Here is a 25605-nt window from a genome sequence, read left to right as displayed (position 1 = left end):
TATCTGGAATTCTAAAAAAATAAAAAAAAATAAAAATGTGCGTTGAAAGTGAATTTAAAAAAAAATTGTAAAAATCTTTTTTTTTTTTTTTTTTCTAGAAATTCACAAAAAATACAATAATTATGTTTGAAGATTTTTCATAATACGCAAATTGTGTAGAATTGTAGATCTTTCACAAGGATATAATCTCTTTCCAATAAATGTATTAGTAAGTGAGGTGTAAATGAATCAATAATAGCTTCTTTTCTTAGCAAAATTTCCGATTTTCCGACCTCACGTTTTTGCATTATTGTCTTCAACTATTGTTCAACATTCTCACTTGGGGTGTACTATCCAGTGCTAGGAGCAGTGCCTGAACACGGAGGTGGTATTGGTAATGAAAAAGCCAATATAGAGTAATACCATTTAAGTATGATGATCGATGAACTGTAATTACTGTAGTTTTCTGATCTGTTGGCATGGGAGTCTTGACACTTCAATCACCCAGGTTAGGATATGAATATCTTTTTTGCAAGGAGATCGTCACAGAATTATTTCCCACACTAATTAATCCCTCTATCACACTAAGATGTTCTGAGATATACAATAAATCAAGGGATTAAGTATTGATTTGGATCTAACTACTTCAATGGAATCTATAATCAATGCCAAGCTTTGAGAACAGACTTACTACAGAAATGCTGGCTGTAGGTAATAAAGTGTTAGTATGATTGTAATACTCCTTTGCAGAGAGAGACATTTGTAGTCCAAAATATTTTTTAACTTGTTTAGATACGACTATTTCCAATGGTCTTCAAGGCTGTGACAGTCGTTGTGAGTTTGGTGTCTAATCCTCAGAATCAGTCCCCTTTTCTTCTTTTATTTGAAGTTCTGTATTAGATATCAATAGGCTTGATAAGGTAGCTACACAAGTAGGTAGACTTGTCAAATGATACTTTGAGATAACGTTTTTAGGAGTTCCTGCGTTTCTCCCTATAAGTCAGTGGCTACCAAGTTGTGAATATACATCTCCAAGGCCTTCATTTTGTAATGGTGAGAGGCCACCAGGATTACACTCTATAAGGCTTTATGCTGAAATGCCAGCAAAACTAGACGACCTTATTGGTCTATGATATTCTTTCTCAACTTCTTCCAATAGGAAAAGTTTTCCGTCTTTTATCTGACTGGGGAAAGACTCCTACCAGTTCAGTGTGCACATTCCATGATAAAGGAGGCCTATTGAATGCCTCTGGCATACACCCTACCTTGTACGAGAAATAATTATCTTTCTCGACATATCTATCCAACTAAACTAAGGTAAATTCATGGATGATAGAGTTACATGCTACTAAATAATATAGAAAAGTTATTTGGTACAAATTAATGAGTTTTTCAGTAACAAGAATTAGTTGGGAAAATTTTTAGAAATATTCGTTTCAGTTAGAAAATTTTCTTTGTAGACTATAGAGGTTTAGACAGTACATGAGATGCTATTCTTATCAATTATCTTGGTGTAACTTATTCTCTTCATTTACATTTAAAAACCATTCAGTTGTGTGAATGGATTAGGGTAACGTAAGGAGTGGTTATTTTTCTAAAAAGGTTCTCTTTTAAAATTTGCTATTATTTCTTATATATATTTCACAGATATGATGTTTTTCTTTTAACTATGACAAATTAGCTGTTAAAACTAGTAAGAGATAGACATCTTGACAGATCATATGTCATATCCTGTTATGCAATTTTGAAATTTTGAGGGTGGGAAGTTGGTTTCATCGCCTTACCTTATTTCAGAACCAATTATTATTATACTAGATGCTAAACTATATGTGCCACATAGCCTTTTAGGAGAGGAGAGTCAGTGATACATCAGAGAGCTGTGAAGTTGTATGGTAACAGTACTTTCATAAAGAGTAAAATGTCTTAATCGGTTCACATATTTCAAAGATTTTCAAAGGTTATCTTTCCTAAAATTATAATTTTGTTTCTAGTTAAGGGTTCAATGATCAGTTCACACAGCGAGTTGGATTCCAGTCAAGAGGTAGTTTAGCTACTTCTCGAAAGTTTTGGGAAAGGAGTGTTGACAATGTCTCAATGGTTTATATAGTAGGTTTTTTACTATGCATTAAGATATTAGTGTAAGTAAGAATTTGGAGTAAGTTTACTTGCTTAAATTTAGTTTGTAATCATCTTGTTTTTCTCACCGAGAAAAATCAAGGATCTATTTATAATAAAGTATAAAACTTAAATTTTGGAAGGTAAATAGTGGATATAGATTTAGAAATTAACCAGGAAATTCGAGTGATAATTTTACTTGAAGTTAGGATTGATTACCTTTCAAACAAGTCTCGAGTTTTTGGTGAATTTATCAATCTACGCTGATATTTTCCCATCTCTTTCCTTCACTATCTCGCCTCAATCAGTATGTGAGAATCAACAATATGAACATAGGGGAAACATAGGGGAGTTTCATAAAAAAATTAAAATAAAATTTTAATGATAGATTTAATAACTTATACACTTACCTGATGTTCATGTGTATGGGCCCTTTCCTTTCTACTATTCAGTGATATCAAGAGACTAATGACTAAGTCACACATTTTCAATTCAAGGATGCGCATGTCATAACAAATGGTTTTGGCAATCATTGCCATCATTTGCGTTTCTTTGGCGGCAGGAAAACATATTGTCAGCTGATTATGACACCATCACCATGACCCAATACGCCATTATCCATAGCGACAACATTGCATAGATGAACCCAACTATATCTTTTGGGCTTAAATCGGTCACAATTGTATAGTAGTGTTGATCCTGTAGTCCCTTTGAATGAGAATCTAGTAAACATAACTGATAGGCGTATCCCTTCTCGTGTACTAAAGTACCGAGTGAAGGACAAACCATGGTTCAATGATGATTGTAGACGTGCTTATTTGGAGAAGCAGGAGGCCTATCATCTTTGGAAGGGTAACAGATCAGATTTGACCGGGAATAACTATAATCAGCTTGGAGCTTTTGCTCAGAGAGTTTATGTTTCAACTGAAAAACAATAAAATTCAACCATAAAAGAAACTTTCTGGTACAACCCAGGAGCATAAGTGGTGGTCTACCCTTAAATCTGCACTCTATAGTGTAGATGCAACAGTTCCTTCTTTATTTGAATCAGATGGCTCTGTCACTCACTGTCCAAAGGAAAAGGCAACCCTTTTGGCAGATGTGTTTGACAGCAAGTAGAGTAATTAGAAACTCAAACTTCCTCATTCCTGTTTTCCTGAGACTAAACTAGCTAGTTTAGCTTTTCGGTCTCATGAAATTAAAGATCTCTTGATGGGCCTTGATGTTTATGGAGGTGTAGACTCAAATGATATTTTTCCTTTGTTATTTATAAAAACTGCAGATTTCTTAGCTCCAATATTATCTGTTATTTTCCGCAAGTTAGAAAGAAGAGGAGCTTTTAGCACTTGTTACAAAATTGGTAATGTTACTCTACTATGTAAATGTATTTGTGGTAGCTCAAGTCCTACTGATTACCGCCCAATTTCCATAACTCCCATATCTAAAGTTTTTGAACATGTTTTGGCAAAACGTCTTTATAGGTTTGCTGAAGGTAATCATCTGTTCCCTAGTTTATAATTTGGTTTTTGTAAAGGTCTTGGAGCACGTGATGCCCTTCTTACAATCTCCAATGTTGTACAGAAAGCCCTTGATTATGGGCAGGATGTTCGTATGATTGGCCTTGATTTTATTGATGCCTTTGACTGTGTTAATCATGATGCCCTTGTTTTCAAACTCAAACACTTGGGAGTGGGTGGGTCGTTTCCTAGTGTCATAATTGAATTTTAAGTAATAGATCACGATGAGTTGTTGATGGGCACCATAGTGAGTATAGGAATGTGATATCTGGTGTTCCTCAGGGTAGTGTTCTTGGCCTATTACTTTTCATACTATATACTCATGACATGTGGTTTGGTCTAGAAAACAAGCTTGTTGTATGTGCAGATGATGCTACTCTTTTGGCATCAATTCCATCTCCTGAATGTAGATCTATGGTTGCCGATTCCTTTAATAGAGATCTAGCCAAATTAGTGCATGGTGCAAATTATGGGGTATGAAGTTGAATCCTAACAAAACTCAAAGTATGATTGTAAGTAGGTCAAGGACCGTGGCTCCTCAAAATCTGGATCTTAGCATTGATAATGTTTCTTCAACTTTGTATGACTTAGAATATTTGGTGTGATTCTTGACAGCAAATTTACTTTTGAGAAATACATTGGGTCCGTGTCTTCTTCAATTGCACAAAAAATTGGCTTATTGAGAAAGTCTTTCAAGATTTTTGGAGATCAATCTATTCTGAAGAAGTGTTTTAATTTTTTCATTTTACCTTATTTCGAGTATTGTTCTCCTGTCTGGTCTTCAGCTGCTGATTGTCATCTTAATTTTTTGGACAGGAACTTACAGTCTATTAAATTTTTTATTCCTGATCTAGATATTAATCTCTGGCACTGTCGTTCAATTAGTTCATTATGCATGATGGATAAGATTTTTTTTTATAATTCTGACCATCCTTAACATTCAGATCTTCCCGGAAAGTTCCACCCTGTTTGTAATACTAGGTATGCAGTTAATTCTAATAGTCAGGCCTTCTCCATCATGAGGCTCAATAATACACAGCACTCTAGAAGTTTTATTCCAGCTGTGACCAAGATGTGGAATGATCTTCCTAATCAGGTAGTTGAATTAGTAGAACTTCATAAGTTCAAACTCGCAGCAAATGTTTCTATTTTGAACAGGCCTACATAAGTCCTTTTATAGTTTTATATGTCAAAATCTGTTTTAATAATGTTAATGTTTTTAAAATATTTTATATTAATTTTTCATAACTAATTACATCGTTCTATTTACTTATTTCCTTTCCTCACTGGGCTATTTTTCCCTGTTGGAGCCCTTGGGCTTATAGCATCTTGCTTTTCCAATTAGGGTTGTAGCCTAGCTAGTGATAATAATAATAATAATAATAATAATAATAAAAATATCCATGAATGCACGCACACTATGTCTATAATTAGCCCATGTCTATAATTAGCCCATGCCCACATTTGACAGCTGAGACAGCACAGTGTAATGTGTAAAAGCATGTTGAATTATGGAGATTTAATTAAGTTGTAATTACATTACATAGTGATATGTGTTACAGAATCGTAACTATCATGTACATGGATTTCACCATATAAATTACAGGGGATCTCGTCCCCGATCGTTTTTCTTCGAGGCAGTTAGGGCAAGATCTAACTGTTCCAAATGCATTACCACTCATATCGCGTGATTTAATTTGAAAAAAAAAAAAAAAAAACATCTCTATCCACAAGCGCCACACTGTATAATGGATGGACCATATTGAAATTGTGAATGACGATTTGCACAACCTAATTATGACAAATTATTACAGCGGACATGGCCGGACCACAAGTTTTAAACGATCAAAACAATCCCTATCGCTTGATGACATAGTAAGGGTTCGTGGCAATTGTTGGTGACGTAATTCGCAAAATTTTGGGTCATGCATTGCAGGTCCTTGAATCATAATTGTTAGACCAAGATATAAGAAACTGGTTTTCGACTTCGAAAACAGAAAAGTTAGAGGTAATATTGTTGTATCATTGGGTAGTTACTTTCCATCAACCACCAGATGGTGTTGTGATTTCTGGAGGAGAAGGCATTTTGCAAGAAGAGAGAAGGGGAAATTTCTATTTTTGGGAAAACGCCGACACAGCTTCGAGCAGAAGCAATATGAACATCAAAGGAATATAAAATAAATTCTAAAATAAATTCATTTTTTTCTAACTTTAAATAGATTATTATGATTAAGATCATGTGGTAGGCCTACTTCAAAATTTAGTCTACACCATTCTCTATTCTATTCAAACCAATGAAATGTTTGAAAATACTATAATCACTTCTTATATATTCCAGGTTTTTTAAAAGTGCAAAACTAATAATACAAATGGGATATGGACAATGTGTACATTACATGTTCATTCATGTTTTGTGATCTTGCATGTATTGCAGTTACTTTCATAATTTTCGAACCATTTTTTAACCATTTTACTATAAAAGTAATTTTCATTTCATTATTTTATATCTAAATTTTGATGAAAAGGACTTTGAAGCATAGTGATACCTATACTTTGATAAACACTAATATTTTTCAGTTTTATTAACTCTGAGTTGGAGAGATTTCAACCATATCAAGTCATATAACTATGATATCTAAGTGAATGCGAGTTCTATGATAAGCCCTTTGTCTTGTATTAGTTATTCTAAATTACAACCAAGGTAAAAAATATAAAGCTACTTTTAATGAGAGCGTATCACCTGATTTTCCCCAGTAACTGTGAACACCAACAGTTCTGTTAGGGCCTGAAGTGTGAAGGCCTCATGCTAAAAACAGACCCCATAAAGCTCCTTTGGAAACGGATAAAGCATTAAATTGAAAGATAAAATAAATAATAGGTAATGGGTGATTTAAAAGACATTCAAAATCAAGGGGTTGGAAGATGCTTCTGTATGCTGCTAAGATCTCGTAAGCAAGATCTTTTACTAGCCTTCATTGTAAATTATTTAGGTTTGAATTTCACTTCCATAAAATTATTTAGCAAACATTCTGCACAATCATAAAGAAGCCTCAAGTTACTATACACTTTCCGTAACAAAATGAAAATGTATGGCTTCCTATATGATTTAGGCTAACATAAAATACTGCATCTGCCTTAAGCATACAAAAATAGTCGAGTTTAGGGACTCTGGGCCATCTTCCCATAGAGCTATATGTAAAATCAAACTATAAAACCTTTCTTGTACAAAATTTCCTTACACCTCGGAAACCTAAGAGACATGAATGAATTGCACTGAAAATTCAAAACATATACACATTCAAACTAAATGTACATAACACTTAACAAAATGTGGGATCTAGGCTTGACACACTGAATATAAAACTATTGAAGCAAGCCAATAAAAAACATACAATCAAATAACAATTATTACATACATATAGATAGATATACAGTACAGATATATATATATATATATATATATATATATATATATATATATATATATGTATATATATATATATATATATATATATATATATATATATATATATATACGCAGTAATACCCCTCTTTACGTCAGTTGGAGATACATCAATCCTGACTTTATGTTGCTCATTCTAAAGTATTAAATACACAAAATATAACAAACTTTATACCATTTTACCCAATCTTATGTAGGTTTTCTATGTCGTATAATATTGACGAAATGTTGTACTGTAGAGTACTGTACTTCACATGGAAGGCTAAGAATGTAGATATCAGGTTTTATCAAATAATAGCAGGTTGCAAGTACTTTTACACTTCAGTTCATGTATGGGTAACATAAATCACCTTATAGGGAACACCGGGCCTACATAAAAAAAAAAAAAAAAAAAAAGCCTTATATCAGTTCTCTAAGAACTAATCAACGACGTAGGTGGGGTATTACCGTATAGCAATAAGACACAGACATGCTAAGAGTCAATATACCTATCATAGTATGTACAGCTATGAGAAAAAACTCTTTAAACACACGGAAAATTAGTACGTTGAGAACACCCGTGCCGAGCCAAAACAAAACTCAAGTGCAAAAGAAATGGCAAAGAAAAATATTAAAGAATCGTAACATCATTCGTACAGTGAAAACACAGATTAGTATACCAAGGAGAAAATACTGTTAAAAGCTGCTGAAAATTTACTAGAAAACATTTAGGAATAAAATTCATATTGATAAACATCAGAGGCAAGAACCAATGTTAAGGGAAATATTACATAAAAGTAATTATCGAGACTATAAATATATACATACACATGAAACTATATATACATATATATAACCATATATATATAGTTGTTACTACTGATGATATACAAAACGTATGGTAGCAAAACAGTGCAAGAACATGTTAGAAAATTAGATTTAGAAAAGTCCAATACAAGTACTTAACAGTATACAAAAAGAAAAAGTTTCTGACATATAGATGAGAAATAGTCGAGAGAAATGTATGTGAGATTGCAATCAACAAATGATAAAGATCAAGAAAGATACCTAAGTAAAATAAAGTTGGCAAGTAATATAAGATGAGATTGTACCACTGTGATATTATATTATCAAAATTCTCAAAAGAAAATATATAAAATTTCATCCATCCTGGCAAGACATTCTAGTTTTATTGGAAGGTTTTTGTTGTCAGCTGCTAATATTCTAATTTCGTAAAATTCTAACAAATAGATGTTTTAATAAAATTAGTTTTCTAATGTCATCTAAAATTAATAGTGTTGGACATACTTTGCATGTTCTCTTCCTGGCTCATTTTAACCCATGATTATAATATGAGCTAAAATCTAATTAAGTAATTAATAATAATAATGATAACAATAATAAATTTGCAGATTGTAAAATAATTATCCTTATTTCCTTTTACATTATTAATTCTTTAATAGAGTGGAATGGCATGACTCCTTTAAATTCCCGGCCTTTATATTGTGCTAAAATAATAAACAGTAGCTCATACTTTAGTAACAAAAGAAATAGCACAAAATATATGAAGATGATTACATCAAGCACTAGGTCATTACATTTTGCTATACTGTACATTACAAAATGGGAGCCTATTTCCTGTCAAAAGGTTCGAAGAAATTTAATGACAATAAAACCATCAAAATATCTATTATCTGATACCTATATAGAAAAAATATTCTAAACCTAAGCTGTTTACTCTCCCAACTAACTAGGATTAAAATTTCCCTAATGCAGCAATTTTCTTATGTTAATTGCTAAAAACATATTACAAACTTATCACCCATTTTTATTTGTCCAATTCCTATGCTGGTTTCATCGTAGGCACACTGATGAAAAACATCTTATGATAGATTATCTACTGGCTCATCGCAAAGTGCATATGTACACCTTTGGCCCTTTAGTTCCAACGAGGAAACAATTCAAATTGTTCAGAGGTCTGGCTGTCAGCAACGTTTGGCAACTTCCAAGATACGCTTAAATCTAATTATTCCATTTTAGCTATTTCCAACTTACTATCATTTGCTACACATGTGCTTGAAGATCGATGCATTTAATAACTCATAATAAATATTTTATTCAAATGCCATAGGTTATATACAAACAGTTAACGATGACAATGACATAAAAACTTTAATATGAAACATGCAATGGCAAGCTTAAACAGGTTTTTTCTATTATCAGTGTGGGAGAGAGCATGAGAGAGAGAGAACAATCTTATTACTTGTATGAGCCTGTATGAAAATACACGCGCATTACATGTATTCTTGGACGTGATAAACTATTGTCACCAGCTCTTGCCAGCCATCGCCGCCACTCTTGCTCCCCTGTATATTTCTCTCTAGGGCAAGCCAAATGAGCTGAAGTCGGGTCTCCTTCAGGAAACGACCTTCTGCAACTCAAAAAATGCCCTATCAACTCCTCTCACTTTTTCAATACCAAATGCTCCTCTTCCTCTGTTCACTGATGCCAGTAACATCGCTACTGGTGCAGTATTCGAGCAGGTGGTCAACAGCTTGCCCGCACATAGGCCTTCTTCAGTAAAAATTGTCCAAGGCGAATCTGGCTACTCTACCTTCAACTGCGAATTGCTGGTGGTGCATTTGGCTGTCTGTCTCTTTTGCCACATCTTAGAGAGTACACCCTTCGTCATTCACATGGATGACATGCCTCTGGTGCACTCCCTCACTTGACAGTCCGACGCCTGATCTGCCACCAATGTCAACATCTCTTCGTTGTGCCCGAATACAACTGTACCCTCTAACATGTCTCTGGTAAAATCAATTCCATTGTTGATGCCCTGACAAGAAACACATTGGGCACCATTCACCTGGGATTGACTCAAATGCCACCCTCCTCTGTGACGTCATTATTGGCAGGCTACGACGGTGGATAATGAGGGCGAAATTCATTTGGTACGGCATTACTAAGAATGCTAAGGATTGGGTCCGTGCCTGTACTTTATGGAAAACTTCATAAGTACAATGACACAGTTTCAGGAGTGGGCACCTAACCTTAACCTTAGCATCGTTTTGTCCACATTCACGTCAACATAGTAGGCTCCTACCCACATCACAAGGACATCGCCACCTGTTTACTGTTATTGAGGGTTCCACTCGTGGGCCTGAAGCCATCCCCATGCAAACTGCAACATCCGCCTCATGTACTTCCATCTTATTCTCAGGGTGGATAATGAGATTTGGTATCCCTGAGCACATTACTTCTGACAGGGTACCACTTACACCTCTCAACTGTGGAATCATTAGTGAACCTCCTGGGGATCACCCTAAATCAGATAACTGCCTACAGACCTGCACCCAACGGAATGGTTCAACACTTTCATCGCACTCTTGAAGCAGCTTTCATGTTCTGTTGCGAAGGACTCCAATTGGTTTACTAAGTTTCTCTGGGTTCTCCTTGGATTAAAGACCACAACTCCTAACGCTGCCCTGGATGACTCAGCAGCTGAAATGGTGTATGGCGACTTGGTCGTCCTTGCTGAACTTTTTCCGTCTGCAACCTCCTTTGACAATCTCCAGCACCTACATCAAGTCGTTAGGAAATTTATTCCCTGCCTCCAGACTTACAAACCCCCAGTAGTAGAGCAACACATACTGAGAGACTTAAACACAACACATGTCTTTGTGCTCACCAAGACTTGCAACACCACAAGCCATTTTCTTGTTATCCATCACAAACCGAAGGCTTTCTTAATCAACATTTATGGCATAGAAGACTGGGTCTCCGTTGATCGCCTAAAACCAGCGTATTTCTTGCAAGATGACCAACTTACAGTTTGCCTCTCTAGGGCAGGGTGCCCTATTTCACATGTATGTTTGTTATTTCATGTGTGCTTGGTATATAATCTCTCTCTCTCTCTCTCTCTCTCTCTCTCTCTCTCTCTCTCTGATAATAAAAAAAACAGTTTAAGCTTACCATTGCATTTTTCATATTGTTAAAGCTTTTATGTCATTGTTATCCTCAACCATGCATTTGAATAAACCAGTCTATTAAGACCCTTATCAGCCTGCCCCAGTACCTATCATCTATGTATTATCTTACGATGAAAATCAAGGGTTTAATCCTGGGATTCATTGTTGTAGCTCTGTGGTAGACCAACTAGGAATGTTTTTACCTACCCATCAAATTTTACTTGTTCTTAACCTTTTTCCCTAGTCTGGGAGTCTGGAGCATGGGTAGAGGAGGCCCATTACTCTTTTCCAACGAAAGGTCTTCAACCATCCCTCTTGACAAAAATATCAATGCTCAAGACACAAATAGTGCAGTTATAACGATTCTTTAATCCAGAGTGGACAATGGTATATCTACCTATCAAGTGCATCTCCCATGACTGTTTGGGTCATAAGAATTAAATCGTTATTTTCTTCCATAACTGCTTCAACCCAGTCAATCCTGCAATGACCAGTTCTACCATAAAAAAAATGGTCAAATAGCCCAAAACTTTTCTTAGTGGTATTAGGGTAGTGGTGGCCAATGTGGTAACGTCCCTGACTAGTGAACGCCAGAATGGAGTGAGTCCGTCTCAAACTCTTTAGTTCCTTTGGTCGCTGCAAACCTCACCAACCTTGTGAGCTAAGGATGGGGGTTTGGGGGAGCCTATAGGTCTATCTGCTGAGTCATCCGCAGCAATTGCCTGGCCCTTCTTAGTCCTACCCTGGGTGGAGAGGGGGCTTGGGCGTTGATCATAATGTATACAAGGTCAGTCTCTAGGACATTGTCCTGCTAGATAGGACAATGTCACTGTTCCTTGCCTCTGCCATTCATGAGCAGCCTTTAAGCCTTTAAAGGCATTCCTCAAGATTTTTTTTGCATTAGTTGTTCTTTATTAACCCAAGATTTCAATGCCTCAACAATATCTGGAGAGGCTGGTTATCTCACGCAAAAGATATGCACCTGGCTTAAGAATAATAAATCTTTGAAGTAATCTAATTTTAGTTCTGCCATAGCTCATTCTTGATTTATCAGATTTGGGATTCTACATAGCTTGGATTCAATTGCAGAAATCCTTCTCTACCATCCATCAGAAGAGCCTTCATGAGGTGGAACAGAGTCAACTGAAACTGCAGATATATTCTAAATTTCTATAAAAAAAAAAAACCATAACCAGGTATCTGCTTAATTAATATACCCAACCTCACTGTAAGATACCAGGTGTTAGCAATTGGCAACAACGTGCCGTTTAATGATACAGTATTAAAATGTATCTCCATTTCTTACTAAGTGCAAGTTATCACTCGAAGTTGGGAACTGCCAAGCTTAACTTCTGCTACTCTGAGTGGATACAGTTATCTAATATGCCTTAGTTAATGCACCTCTATGATCTACAATAACAAATCTCTTACCTAGTAGCATGTACAAAGTTTCAACTTGTAAAACTACAACCCCATGTCTTTCAGGTAAAGGCTAGAACAGGGAATCTAATACAACTAAAACTACCTAAGAAATATTCTTTCCTGTTCCAGGGCCAGTACATCAAAATGCATAACACGAACTCAACGAGTATAAGGAAGACCCACCGGTTCAGGCTATATTGAACCCATTACAACACATCTAATGGTGAAAACTGAACTGAAAACTCATCACTGAGAACCAATACCAATACTGGGGACAATACTACTTAGGTGCTTGCTTGTGCCCAGTTGACATCTTTTATCATTGAAGAGAAGACGACCCAGATGTTTTTCTGAACAGGCCTTCTGAATAATATTTTCACGATCCTTCATTAAATTCTAACATAAGTACAGTTGATTGACTTATGAATTTGACATGTTATAGCATCATTGTAACACTGGAAAAAATGAATTAGTTTTCGTTTTGAGTTTGTTACTTGGTATATAATACCAATCTAGTTCTAGCTTTCATGACAGTATGGGAAGTGTTTAGTTTTAAGTTCTGGCTCTCTTTACTTCTTTTCAAGTATTAACAAGGTGTTCACACAATTGTTAGCCCAATCTAAGTTGTTCATCTTTTTTGGTAACTCTTAGGGTAGTGTAACCTACAATTGATAGTATTTTCGGTGCATGACACCAGAAGAGTTTTCTGAGACTTCAACATCACTTTGATAACGGTTTGGGTTTAATATTTTATCATATCACCTCTTCTTTTTTACCATTTTATCACATTTTCATATAATCTGTTAACCTAGTTCAAGTTTTGACTCTTTTGGTAAGTTTCACGCTGAGAAACATAGTCATTTTCTATTATTAGCATACAATGCCTTTCCTGCTTATTCTTTCATGACCACATGGGATTGTTTAGGTTAAAATATTTTGTTGATTTCTTTACCTCATTTTTTAGTTTTTACAATTTTGTTTTTGTTAGACTAGGTTAAATTTTTAACCCCTTTTGGTAAGTTTTAAATTATAGTAGCCTAGTGTGGTTGCATATCTCTAGTATAATATACAAATTTTTTTTCAGTCTATTTAGCAAGTCTATAGTGTCACTGCACTATCCTTTTTATGTCCGTATTTACATTACTGTACGGTATTACATATGCCCATTAGAGCTGTGGTACTATACCACATCATTAACCCAAACATATCAGTGGTCCTGAGTGACCACTTACATTGGATATGATGCAGTACTGGTAAACCTTAGAAGGTTAAAATTTTAATTACATAAAACAATTATAAACAGATGCTTGGTCCAGTCATGTCTCTAACCTCAGTTAAGTATGGAGTATTTTTTTTTCTTTATGAACCTGTAACTTACACACATCAATGGGTAATTTGTGGAATTAACCCTTGTGAGGAATAAATAAGTGAATATCCCACATATATTCATAACTATTTTTCCGTAATTTTATAAACATTGTTTGTAAATGCATTACTGTTACATAATCTGGGCAAGACGACCTCCCTCACCATTTTTATCTTTATTTTTTAATAGACATTAGGGGGATGGAATAGCTATTCAATTCGATACTGGCATAGGACATGATTTTATCCTTTTCTGCTCAGTGGCTTTGCTAAGCTTCAGGTTTCAATTACCAATTACTATGAAGCAGAGATTTACTCGCAGCCTAGTTTCGATCATCTTTATCCTTCGATGTTTCAGAAGGTTTTAACTATCTGATTGTAACGTACTTCAAACATTCTCTACCCTTCAAAAAACTGAGCATTATTAAAGTTAATCTATCCCTTGGAAGGTTAGAAGTTTCCAAATTCTGGCATGAAGAAATATTGACCAAATACAAAAGTGGCACTTAACCTTTATGACTAACAATGCAGTACAGTATATTAATGTGTAGTAGCACAGCAGTGAGGACTTCCCAAGTATTCTATATCTTTAATTCATGAATATAGCATATGTGAGATTACTATTGTAAAAGTTTTTTCCCATTATAATTGCTTCTACTACCTTAAGCTTTTCCAGTTCATATACTGAACCTGATTTCTGTCTTAGTCTAAAATTAAATAAAACTTTGGGCAAATCTCCAGCATTCAAGATACATATCCCTACTCCATTTTATTCAATATTTCAGTCTTAATGACCAATAACTGCCGTGACATGTTTACATTAATTAATAAATCAGTCATTATCTAATTACCGAATTTTTTCCCCCACAAATGGAATAAGATGTTTTTGTTTCACATTGTTGCCTTTGACAGTGAGGTTGAAAGGATGTCATGTTGTGGTTTGATTTGCTTATCTATATGAAAGCAGGATTTTGTAAATAGTTGTCTTGATTTCTACAAAACTTCTAACCCAGGTGGGATTTGGTAATTATATTATTTTTGAAGTTTGTTATACAAATTTTGGAAATGATAGGAATGCAATTTTTCAAGCCAAAAATACTTTCTGATACACATCCTCTTGATTGCTCAATGATGACTGACTCAAAGGCAAGAGGGATATTAAAAGTAACTGAGGCTGTCATCATATATCCTTGATTGTATTGATGAAGGTTTAATGTCTGAAAGCCCTCGATGCATAAAAATCTTACCAAAAGTTGTTCCCGAAACTATATGTAAATATAGGGTTACGCTTTACAAGAAGAGTACTCAGTTATTACTGACACCTAAGTAAGATTTACACAATATTTATCCAGTCGAATACTTAGAGGTTGGTCAAGATGCATTTTTGTTTTGCGAATCAGATTGATTAATTGTGTTTTATGTTTACAAAAACCCTTACTCTCTCGCGTTATACTTTACTGTGCCTTTGATTATTCGTGATTATTGCTAGTCATTATTTCAAGTATTCTTGGAAGTAGTAAGCATTGCGGTTATGTTTCCTCCTCTTAAAAAGCCTAGGTAGTTATCAAATTAAAATGGAACTAATGTTTCACCCACATTCAGTTTGTTCTACTTTAGACTATAGTTATTTACAATGTCCTTATCTAGATGAGGATCAGATGTAAGAATGTCTTCAGTTGGTTAGGACCAGCACTACAAAACCGAAAGCCTAAATTTAAGAAAAGTAATATTCTTGGAACTAATTCCATGCACATTTATGTCAATAATTTACAATTCGAAAGTAAGACTCATGGAAATAAAATTAATCAAATTACAAAATTATTTATCCAGACCACTCATATATAAACATTTATGCATAAATCTTATTCATATAATATGAGGCATTTGTATACTTGAATGAATAGGAAAATTACCTCAAGTTAACCTAATAGAATGATGCAATATATTATATCCCCATATATGTAACTGATTTCATTTTAGTTCATTATCAATATGAGATTGTTATACCCCCAGCAAATCTATTGTTGTAGTACAGTATACCTATCTTTGATATAAAAAAGGGCCCTTGCCCATACTAATGACAGAATTTTTATCTATTACATCCTGATGAACAATAGAGCATTATAAAAAAAAAAAATCAGTACTAGGAGCCAAAATTCAATTCTGCCATCACATTTGTTCAATAATGCTTGAGCCATAATAACATCATTGTGGGCAGGGACATAATTATTGATATGGAAAACATGCAAAAGTTGTAATGTGTGCATAATTGATAAAGAGAGAGTGGTACTAAAACAAAAGATGGAAAATACCTAATGTATGAATACAGTACTTGTGAATGAGCTTTCAAGAGGATAAGTCATGGCTTACAACCGCACAAGTATGTATACTTTGAAGCGGGCAAGCAATGCCGGTAAGCAGTCACGTGAGGAAAGGAGAATATTGAAAAGAGTATCTAGAATTCTTTCGGATTAGAAATGTAAGTTTTGGAATGAAAGTCTAAATATAAAAAAAGATAGTAGTAATTAAAATTAAGAAATAAAGCGTGCATGTGGTCAATTTAGTCTTTACACTGGCTATGAGAGGACGCATGGCTGATGTGGGACGAGCCTCCCTGGTGCCGTCGATGGACCTGTTCACTCGACTCCGGAGAGTCAAGCGAAAAACTTTTCATTCTCAAGTTGAGTTTCTGGCGTCGCGGACTGATGGGAGCTGTGTTGGGGTTCAAGGAAGTGTTGTTAGTACCATTAAAGGTAAGTTGTGTCTGTGTGGTAACCGGAGCATAAAAAAAAAAGTACTGTATTGTAATGACTGGTAAATAGTCATTTACAATGTTAAAAATTAAAAGCTTTCAACAATACACCTAGCATTTCAGGCATCATGATACAGTGCTTCATTATTTTAAATCAAGGTAAAAATCTTGTGTACAGTGAGTTTCCTTTGCTATTCGGTTTTTGACCGAATTTTGGGTAAAGTTACTCATACTATGAAATAAATAGAAATTACCTTAAAATCAGTATTTTTAACTGCAGTAAACCTCAACTGCTCACATTCTGATGTTACATAAAGGTAAATTCTACATAGTATAGAAACGTACTATAAATATACATAAATAGTATAGAAATGTACAATAAATATACATAAATCCTTTGCAGATAAATCGAAACAACAACACAATCTTATCAAAAACCTGAAATTGAATGAGTTAGTATTTCCTAAAGAACAAACTTTTCTCAAGAATTTATATTCACCGTCATCTATAGCATGAAAATATTGTATCCAAAATCATGATGTACAGTAGTATTAATAAAAATTACTACTACTGTAGGAGAAATTTGAAAAATTACCATGCAATCTGCATACTATGATCGTAATTCATTCAAGGGTAAAAAATATATATAAATTTAAAAACAATATAGTAACTACAGGTCAAAATACTATATAGATATGAAAAATACATGTTAAAAATCCCTTTTTGTAACACAAGGGACTGCACTTCCACTCAAGCAGTTTTTAGTCCTTTGCCTTTTGCAGACTTTGAAAACTACTTCTCATAAAATGAGTAATTGCATAAAAATTCAACTAAGAAAGTAGGGAGAGAATAACAATCACATTTTCAACAACAAAAAAGCACCAAGATCACTAGAAGGTAGATTTTTATCAATGACATATTCCTGTAGTAAAACACCATCTTAAAAAGTAGCTAGAAATATCACATTTTTGTCCTAAATATATAAAATACTGTTCAGTATTATTTCATGTCTTCAAGCCACCATCTCCAATAGTAAAAAGGAGACCAAGCACACCTTATATAATCGAAAGTAAACATTACAAATTACTTGCATATCCAGTTTGTTTTCATCATAATGAAAAATAATACGAAACCCCAGCATAAGAATATAGAAGAAAATTGTTAGGCAAAATGAAATGAGGAGTTACATTGCAATTCATTCCAAAGCATTAACATATTTACTATTATCATCATTACTAGCTAAACTACAATCCTGGGTAGAAAAGCAGAATGCTACAAGCCAAAAGGTTCCAGTGGGGAAAGCAACTCAGTGAGGAAAGGAAATTATTATTATTATTATTATTATTATTATTATTATTATTATTATTATTATTATTATTATTATTATTATTATTACTAGCTAAGCTACAACCCTAGAATAAAAAGAACGATGCTTTAAGCCCAAGGGCTTCAACAGGGTAAGTAGCCGAGTGAGGAAAGGAAATAAACACGAGAAGTAATTATCAATTAAAATTTTTCAAGTAGAGTAACAATATTAAAATAAACCTTTCATATATAAACTATAAAACTTGAAAAACAAGAGGAAGAGATATAAGATAGAATAATGTACCCGAGTGTCCCCTCAAGCAAGAGAATTCTAACCCAAGACAATGGAAGGCCATGATACAGAGGCTACGGCTCTACCAAAGAATAGAGAACAATGGTTTGATTTTGTAGTGTCCTCCTAGAAGTAATGAATAAAGAATAAAAAATAATTTAAGATAAGTACCATTAAAATAGATCCGGCATATATAAACTATAGAATGAGACTTAAGTCATCATGTTCAACCAAATAGAATTTACAAAAAGTTTGAACTTCTAAGTTCCAATGATTCCAATGCAAGATTAGGAAGATCATTCCATAATTTGGTCATCCAATGCAAGACTAGGAAGATCATTCTACAATCTGGTCACAACTGTAATACAACTAAAATACTGTGAAGCATTTTGCTTTATGATGGAGAAGGCATGACTTGGAATTAACTGCATACCTAGTACTACATCCAGAATAGTACAGTCTGGGAAGAACTGAATGCAATGGATGATCTGAATTATGAAAAATCTTATGCAACATTCATTAAGAACTAACTGAACAACGGTGCCAGAGATTAATATAAACATTTAACCAATTCATTATACTCTAGTTTTCTTGGGAGGGTGTTTATTCATCACCAGTCACCCGTTATATTTAACCGTGTTCTCAGGCTAGAAAATCTTAAGTTTTCTTAATTCTCTTCCATTTTATTCAGTGATTCAGTTCCTTTGATATATACTTTCTCCCATGTTATTTGCCATAAAAAATAGTAGTTCGACTACAACCTGATTAATCATGAACAGTATGGTATATGCCTATATTCATGTCCTAAACATTTCCAGGTTGCTCTGTCCGGAGGCCAACCATGTACGTGTCACCCGAATTCTTAAGCCTGTCTAAACCACATATCTAACTTTTTGTAAACATGCAGCCATGTTAATAGCTCTCTACAGCGTGCCCCAGGTGTTTACTTTGGAGATGACTGTAACATCAGCATCGATTACTGCTTTTAATAGATTTTTCCTTTACTGCCTGCAGTAAGTAATAGAAGACTAAATCATTAATTTAAATCTTAATGCACAGACAGCCAGAGACCTTTTGGAAAGCTGGGTTCAAATTGTTCATACAGCTATGTGCAAGTAACTTTTGATCACCATAAGTGTGCTCTTTCTACAATTTTCTTCATTTTAGTCTATGATTTAAATTCTATTCAATCTCTAGTTTTTAAAATCTATTGTTTTTTAAGGGTACTCTTGGCACCCACCATTATATTTATTATTTTACTGCAACATAGGATAATTGCACTGTTTTGTCCATGGGGTCTTTGGCAACTTAAATGAAATTTTTGGCTCTTGGCCATGAAATTAGTTAATTTACTGTTTTTAGGGATTACATTAAAGACAGAAAATCTTATTCGATATCTCTACGTAGGATATTTCCATTTTTGCATCAGCTTTACTTTTCCTATTTTATTTAGAAATAAATTAGTCTATCAGTTGTTTGTTGCAGTCAATAAACGTTACTTAAGTTATGTACAATATCAATATTTCACTACTGCAGTTGAATTCATTCATATAGTTACTAATTGCTTTTTAGAGAAGTTATTCATTAGGCTATTTTCTAATGTTTTGTGTGCAAGTATATATTTTTTTCTTTCAAAAATGATTGTTTGTGCTTTATTGGTGCTATAATTCCACGTTCAATTTTGTCTTTCTTTTCGAAAATGACTGACTGTACTTTACCGGTGTTATAATTCCATGTTCAATTTTGTCTTGTGCTATGCCCACGCCTATTTTTCAAGGCCTTTGGGGGATCCTAAAAGTCCACCAGCTGAGTATTAGCAGCCACTGCCGGGCACCCTCCCTGGTCCTAGCTTGATAGAGAGGGGCTTGTGTGCTGATCTCATATATATACATACATATATATACACATATATACATACATACACACACACACACACACACACACATATATATATATATATATATATATATATATATATATATATATGGCCAGTCTCTAGGAGTCTAGGGCATTGTCACTGTCCTGAGGACCTTTAAACATTGAAAAGAATTGCAAGTCTTCTATAGATCTCATACAGTTTCAAGGAACTGCTTAGGTGGAACTGCTTAGGCCTAATCTTTAGACAGCTCAATGGCACAGGCCTGGGCCTTCTCTAGGGATAAGTCCAACATCAGCCAATAGTATAGATAAAAGAAAAATCTTATCAACTAAAGTTGTAGCCAACAGGAAACTAGAACCACAATCATTGCAAAAACCTGTGGGGCTGTACTCAGACCGAAATAGAATTATTTGAATTGGTATATAGCCACCATACACAAAGATATTCCCCGACTGTTCCTGAATGGGGACATAGAAGTATGTGCCTGTCAAATGATGGAAAACAAGAATTAGGTCAACAGTGTAAACTTGTGTAGAATCAAAACATCTAGGACTGGTCTCTTTTAACACCTTAATGCTTTGAAAACCAGGTACTATCAATTGTAGCAACCTTGGAATGAATCTAAAACCTCCTGTACAACTTGATTTTCCAGAACATTGCAAATTTCTAATTATGAAAAAGGCTTGTAATTTTATCTGGTTGTTGATGCAACTTAAAAAAAGGAATCCTCACTGTTAATAAAGGGGTACCGAGTGTGAAGAGGTGAATGTTATTTGTTCTTTACAGCTGAAAAAACCCATGGTTCTGGATGATGAAGTTCTTAATTTTGCCCGAAATGAGCTATTTGTCTTCTACCTGGAGCACTTTTTCAGGCTAGTCATTTTTATTTCATATCCAAGCTACAAGGATAAGGATTTCTTCTTTTGGATAAAGGGAGCCTCAATAGTTTTGCACTATCACGATCCCTATAAGAAATAGGAGCAGACGAAAAGGCACAGTTAAAGGCAATGCAGAACTGACAGGCCCTAAAAGTTATCTCAAGAATTCAAAATGCATTCTGGTAAAGATATTATGATTTTCATATATTTTATATGCATCTAAGACAGACTGGTAAATGTATCAAAAACTGATTTTACAAATCAGATACTGACTTGATCAATGATGAATAAAGCTGTTTCTGCATCTGAGGCCAAATTAGTAAACAACAACGGTAATTTCATTAGTATTATTGATAATACTGCAAACTCAAACAGGTTGAGAGATCAAGCTTTGGAGTGAGACAAGTCTCTCGTGTCAACTTTTCTTTAATAGTGAAGGATAGAACTCTTACAGTTGAATCAGGCAAAAGATAGGATTTCCAATACTGTAAATGGTTGACCTCTTATTTAAAGAGTCACTCTTGGTTTATTCAACCACTTGGTAAGTAAATTAACTATTGATGAAACTCACAATTTTTTTAACTGTCCAATCTGATAAAGTTAACCCCTGTGTGGAAGCAAATTATAAGCTAACAATAATAAGATTGATTTGATAAAGGCTTCTTTGTAGCCTTAATCAATATGTTATTGATCTTAGCCTAGGCTGAATAAGTATATATTCGAGTTGTATTTTATGATTTTGCTTCTGCAATTGCATTCAATAGAGTCAAAAAAGAAAATTCGACCTCTAAATCATATCCCTTGAGAAGGGTATCACTTTCCTAAGAAATATGATACAATAATTTGCTAACATATCTTTAACAATCATATTTGCGAATTACTAAAGCCACCAAAATCTTCTATGCATTTTGGATACAGACAAAACCAGCTATCCTCAACATTACTACACACACTAGCCCCGACATTTACATTGTCCTTTTAGTTAATGAATGAAAGTATCTACTAGCATCAGAAAAGAGAGCTTTAGCACTAGCAACAGAAAAGAAAACTTTAGCTCAAGTGCCTTAAATCACTGGATAATTTATCATATCTGAATTGACTGATCAGTACAAAATTATTTTGCATTTGCCAAATGAACATTTGCTGAACCAGAAACTGTAATTAGATGGGTAGCAGCACATTCATTAGAAAAGAGAGGGGGTTCACAAAAAGGGGTTCAAATAGCTTATACTTGTTGAATCTGAATATAAAAGTTAATCCATATCGTTTATGTGCCAAAATAACATTAGTCAAATCAGAAACCGTAATGGGATCAGCTTGTGCCGTGTTCATTTGGAAGGAGAGGTGTAAGATGATATGGCACACAAAGGTTCCTGTATCTGATGAAGATTTGGAACCTATGTTATAAATTGCACAATGGACCTATATGTCTTCTATAATCTATGTTGTTTATGTTGAACAGGAGTACAAACATAACTCAGATTAGTATAAGAATGTGCAAACCTTTTTTATTTATTTATTTTGTTTTTGTCATCAAAGGAGGTGGCCATTCGATTAGCACTAATTGGGAAAGGAAGAAATTGATAATTTTATAAGAATTTATGTCCAATAATTATTTTATATAAAATGTTATTTGGACAATCTCCCTGCATGTTTTATTGTTAATGATTTTTTGTGCTAAATACAAATGCAAATTGGGTCAGGAGGGGGTGTGTGATTAAGTAACTGAAGTAACTGTTACTTGGAAGTAATCGAGACTATCGTGTATTGTTACTAAGACATTTCTGCCACTTATTTTTCATATTTTGGAAAGAAACCGACAGATTATTCCTATTGCTTCCAGTTAGCCATTTTAACTTTTTTTTTTTTTTACCAAGAAAAATATTTCTTATACTAGATATTCAATTTAAAACAGGAATAAATTCTTTCAATTTGGATAATGAGGAATCTTTACCAATTATCTAATTTCAATAGGATATAGGTGTAACTGTGTTGGATATAGTTTGAACCAATTTTTATTTTCTTGATATGTTCAGTGATCTACGTTACTATACTCAACTTTTCAGTTGTTTCTTTTGAGTTCCTCATGACTGCAATCTTTGCCATTGACTATCAAGTTTCAGTAATTTTCATTTTGTGTGATATGCAAAATAGTTAATTTCACTTATGATGGACTCCTGGCCCTCTGTGGGACCGTAACATTGGAGAAACACTACTGATTACCAATGAAATCCACCAAGATATATACAAATACTCTACAATTTGCTCCTTATTACAGTTCTAATTAGGCAACTTATCATCACTGATACAAAAATTAAAAAAAAGATAAAGTTAGGAATCAGATAAAGGTAGCTGCTTTCTATGGCCCTAAGAGGCTTCCCACTGTTCAACATCCAGTCACTTTCACATCCACTTTTGTAACTGACTCTTCCTCTACCTTCTCGTGATGTTCCCAAATTACCTTACACTATATTCAAAATATCCTATGCTTCCTCCTCATGATGTTAGCCATCTGCTGCATTTCAGAATTTCATCCATTTTCACTATAAATGATCATGTCTCTATTTACTAAGAAGCACAATTCTTACATACAAGCCAAATATATTTGCTCTTACTTATGAGCAATTCAGCAATCTCTCTCTCTTGATCTATAGTTATAACTGCCGTTCCTAAGGCACTCTTAATACATGATTAAAAATCCAGAATTACAGCCACGGTTACAAAATTAATCTATGGCAGCAAAAGTTAGTCTTTCCACCATAACAATCTTTATACACTACTTCTTTGCCATACATTATTTTTTTACCATTATGGATTATATATAGAGAAAAACAAAAGTTCATTATAATACTTCAACTTTGGACATCTAAAGTGTGACACACTGCATTTGATTTATAGCATTGCTTTCACTCAGTGCCCATAAAATCAACAAGGCCCCTTCCCAGATGGCATGTTCTATATTGTACCTTCTTCCCTATTCCCCATACTTTTAATTTTGTTTACTCAACTGATTGCCTGTTCTTTCCCTTTTAGCTCAATCATTATATGACAATTGATTAACGATGCCTCAAGTTTATTTTACAGAGCTCAAAGCAGAACTAACATTTTCTCGTTATTACAGTTCTAATTAGGCAATTTATCATCACTGACACAAAAATCAAAGAATAAGAATTTGAATTCTGAAGAGAAAAAGATTAAATGAATTTATATTAAAGAAGAGAAGTACAAGACTATCAATAAAATGCTAAGTCAGGCATCGTTAATATGAAGGGTCCCTGAATTTAAATGGGCGCATTTCATCAGCTGAATGATACCCAATATAAAGGGTCTACTGGTGATTTTAATGGGTTTTTTGGATGCTCCCCATATATTCAATATACTATAGTCTATTTGAAAGTACAGTATTGGTTTTAGGTGAAGATCTATAAATCATATAGCAAAGGACTAAAATGCTACTAAAGAAATGGAAGATTCATGCCTTAAACGACAAAATTGTAATAAAAAGGTTATACTCTATTGTCATTACAATAATCTATATACAAAATCATTGAAAACGTAAAAAAGAAAATTGTCCGACCTTCTAATAAAATTCACTACATATGAGCAATAACTAAGATACATGGTAATATAACTTATGTGGAGAAAAAAACACAATGGAGAATTATTACATCATTAGTCAGAAATAGATAAAATATACGCAATATCAGTGGTTTGTAGCAATAAATCAAGTTCAAATATATCTGGACCTCCTTAATTGATCATTAATTTTTTTTTCCTTTACATGCTACCTTATAGTGAACAAATGTTTTCTAAGCTGTTTTCAGTCATAATTCCACACACTATAGCAAAAACATCCTTAGTTGCCAACAAAGAACATTTCACTCGAATATCTTTTATTTTCCCATCAAAATTAGTACTCTGAATATAGTAATAACACCTAAAAACCAAAATTCTAGGTAACACTACAACTCTACTAACTATATAAAAAAATATAATTATAAGTAAATCTCCCCATCGATTTCAGAAAGCATGTTACTTTTAATAATTTTGACTCGTTTAGTTTTATATGAAGAATGAGCTCACATTTTGGAGTTTTAAATATTGCCAAAAGGGGAGAAATATAGAGAAAACTCAAATAAAAGAAGCTGAACACAATTTAAACTTTCACTGTAATTTCCGTATAGTTTGCGGATATATATTTTTTGCTGACAAATCCTACTTTTCAATAACACTAAACTACTCGCCCTCCAACAGATCAATGCAACTTCAAGGCACATACGAGCAACAAGTAAGAACTGTTATCCAACATATTATAGGAACTTGAAGGTAAACAAAGAGAAATAAGTACCAAGTGACATCCTTAAGATAAATCAATACATAACCATTGATTTAGTTCTGATCATTCAAATATCATGGTTACAAAATTCCAGAAACAGCAGTCCTTATTCGGGAGAATTGCATAACAAAAATAGCAGTCAGCTAGTAGCCCTGGACGTACGAATGCCCGAGTTCTCGGGTAACTGCTACACCCTGACTGTTATCTAACCACTTAGCTGAGAAATTAGTCGAGTTGGGAGGCAGAACTCCGTATTAGTACAGTAGTGGGTGTATATGGAAAACTAATTTTGTTTTAAAAGATCAACATTTCTTTCACTAAAAACCTATTACTTATAATTACCTGGCATCAC

At 33.9% G+C, this 25605-nt stretch overlaps 1 protein-coding gene across 8 annotated transcripts in view; it reads right to left on the bottom strand.

Moving 5' to 3' along the window:
• Stacl (Stac-like) overlaps positions 1-25605 on the bottom strand; it is a 963585-nt gene that overhangs the window by 274999 nt on the left and 662981 nt on the right. For 4 of the 8 annotated variants that reach the window (XM_068358813.1, XM_068358749.1, XM_068358777.1 and 1 more), the window contains one exon: positions 16383-16523. The exons of the other annotated variants lie outside the window; for them this stretch is intronic. In XM_068358813.1, the coding sequence (XP_068214914.1) occupies positions 16383-16523 (141 nt within the window). The remainder of the gene's footprint in view (positions 1-16382; positions 16524-25605) is intronic. 8 annotated transcript variants of the gene reach the window in all.

This window comes from Palaemon carinicauda, chromosome 2, assembly GCF_036898095.1.
Source record: "Palaemon carinicauda isolate YSFRI2023 chromosome 2, ASM3689809v2, whole genome shotgun sequence".
NCBI classification, from domain to species: domain Eukaryota; kingdom Metazoa; phylum Arthropoda; class Malacostraca; order Decapoda; family Palaemonidae; genus Palaemon; species Palaemon carinicauda.
This window is presented reverse-complemented; position numbering and strand designations above follow the sequence as displayed.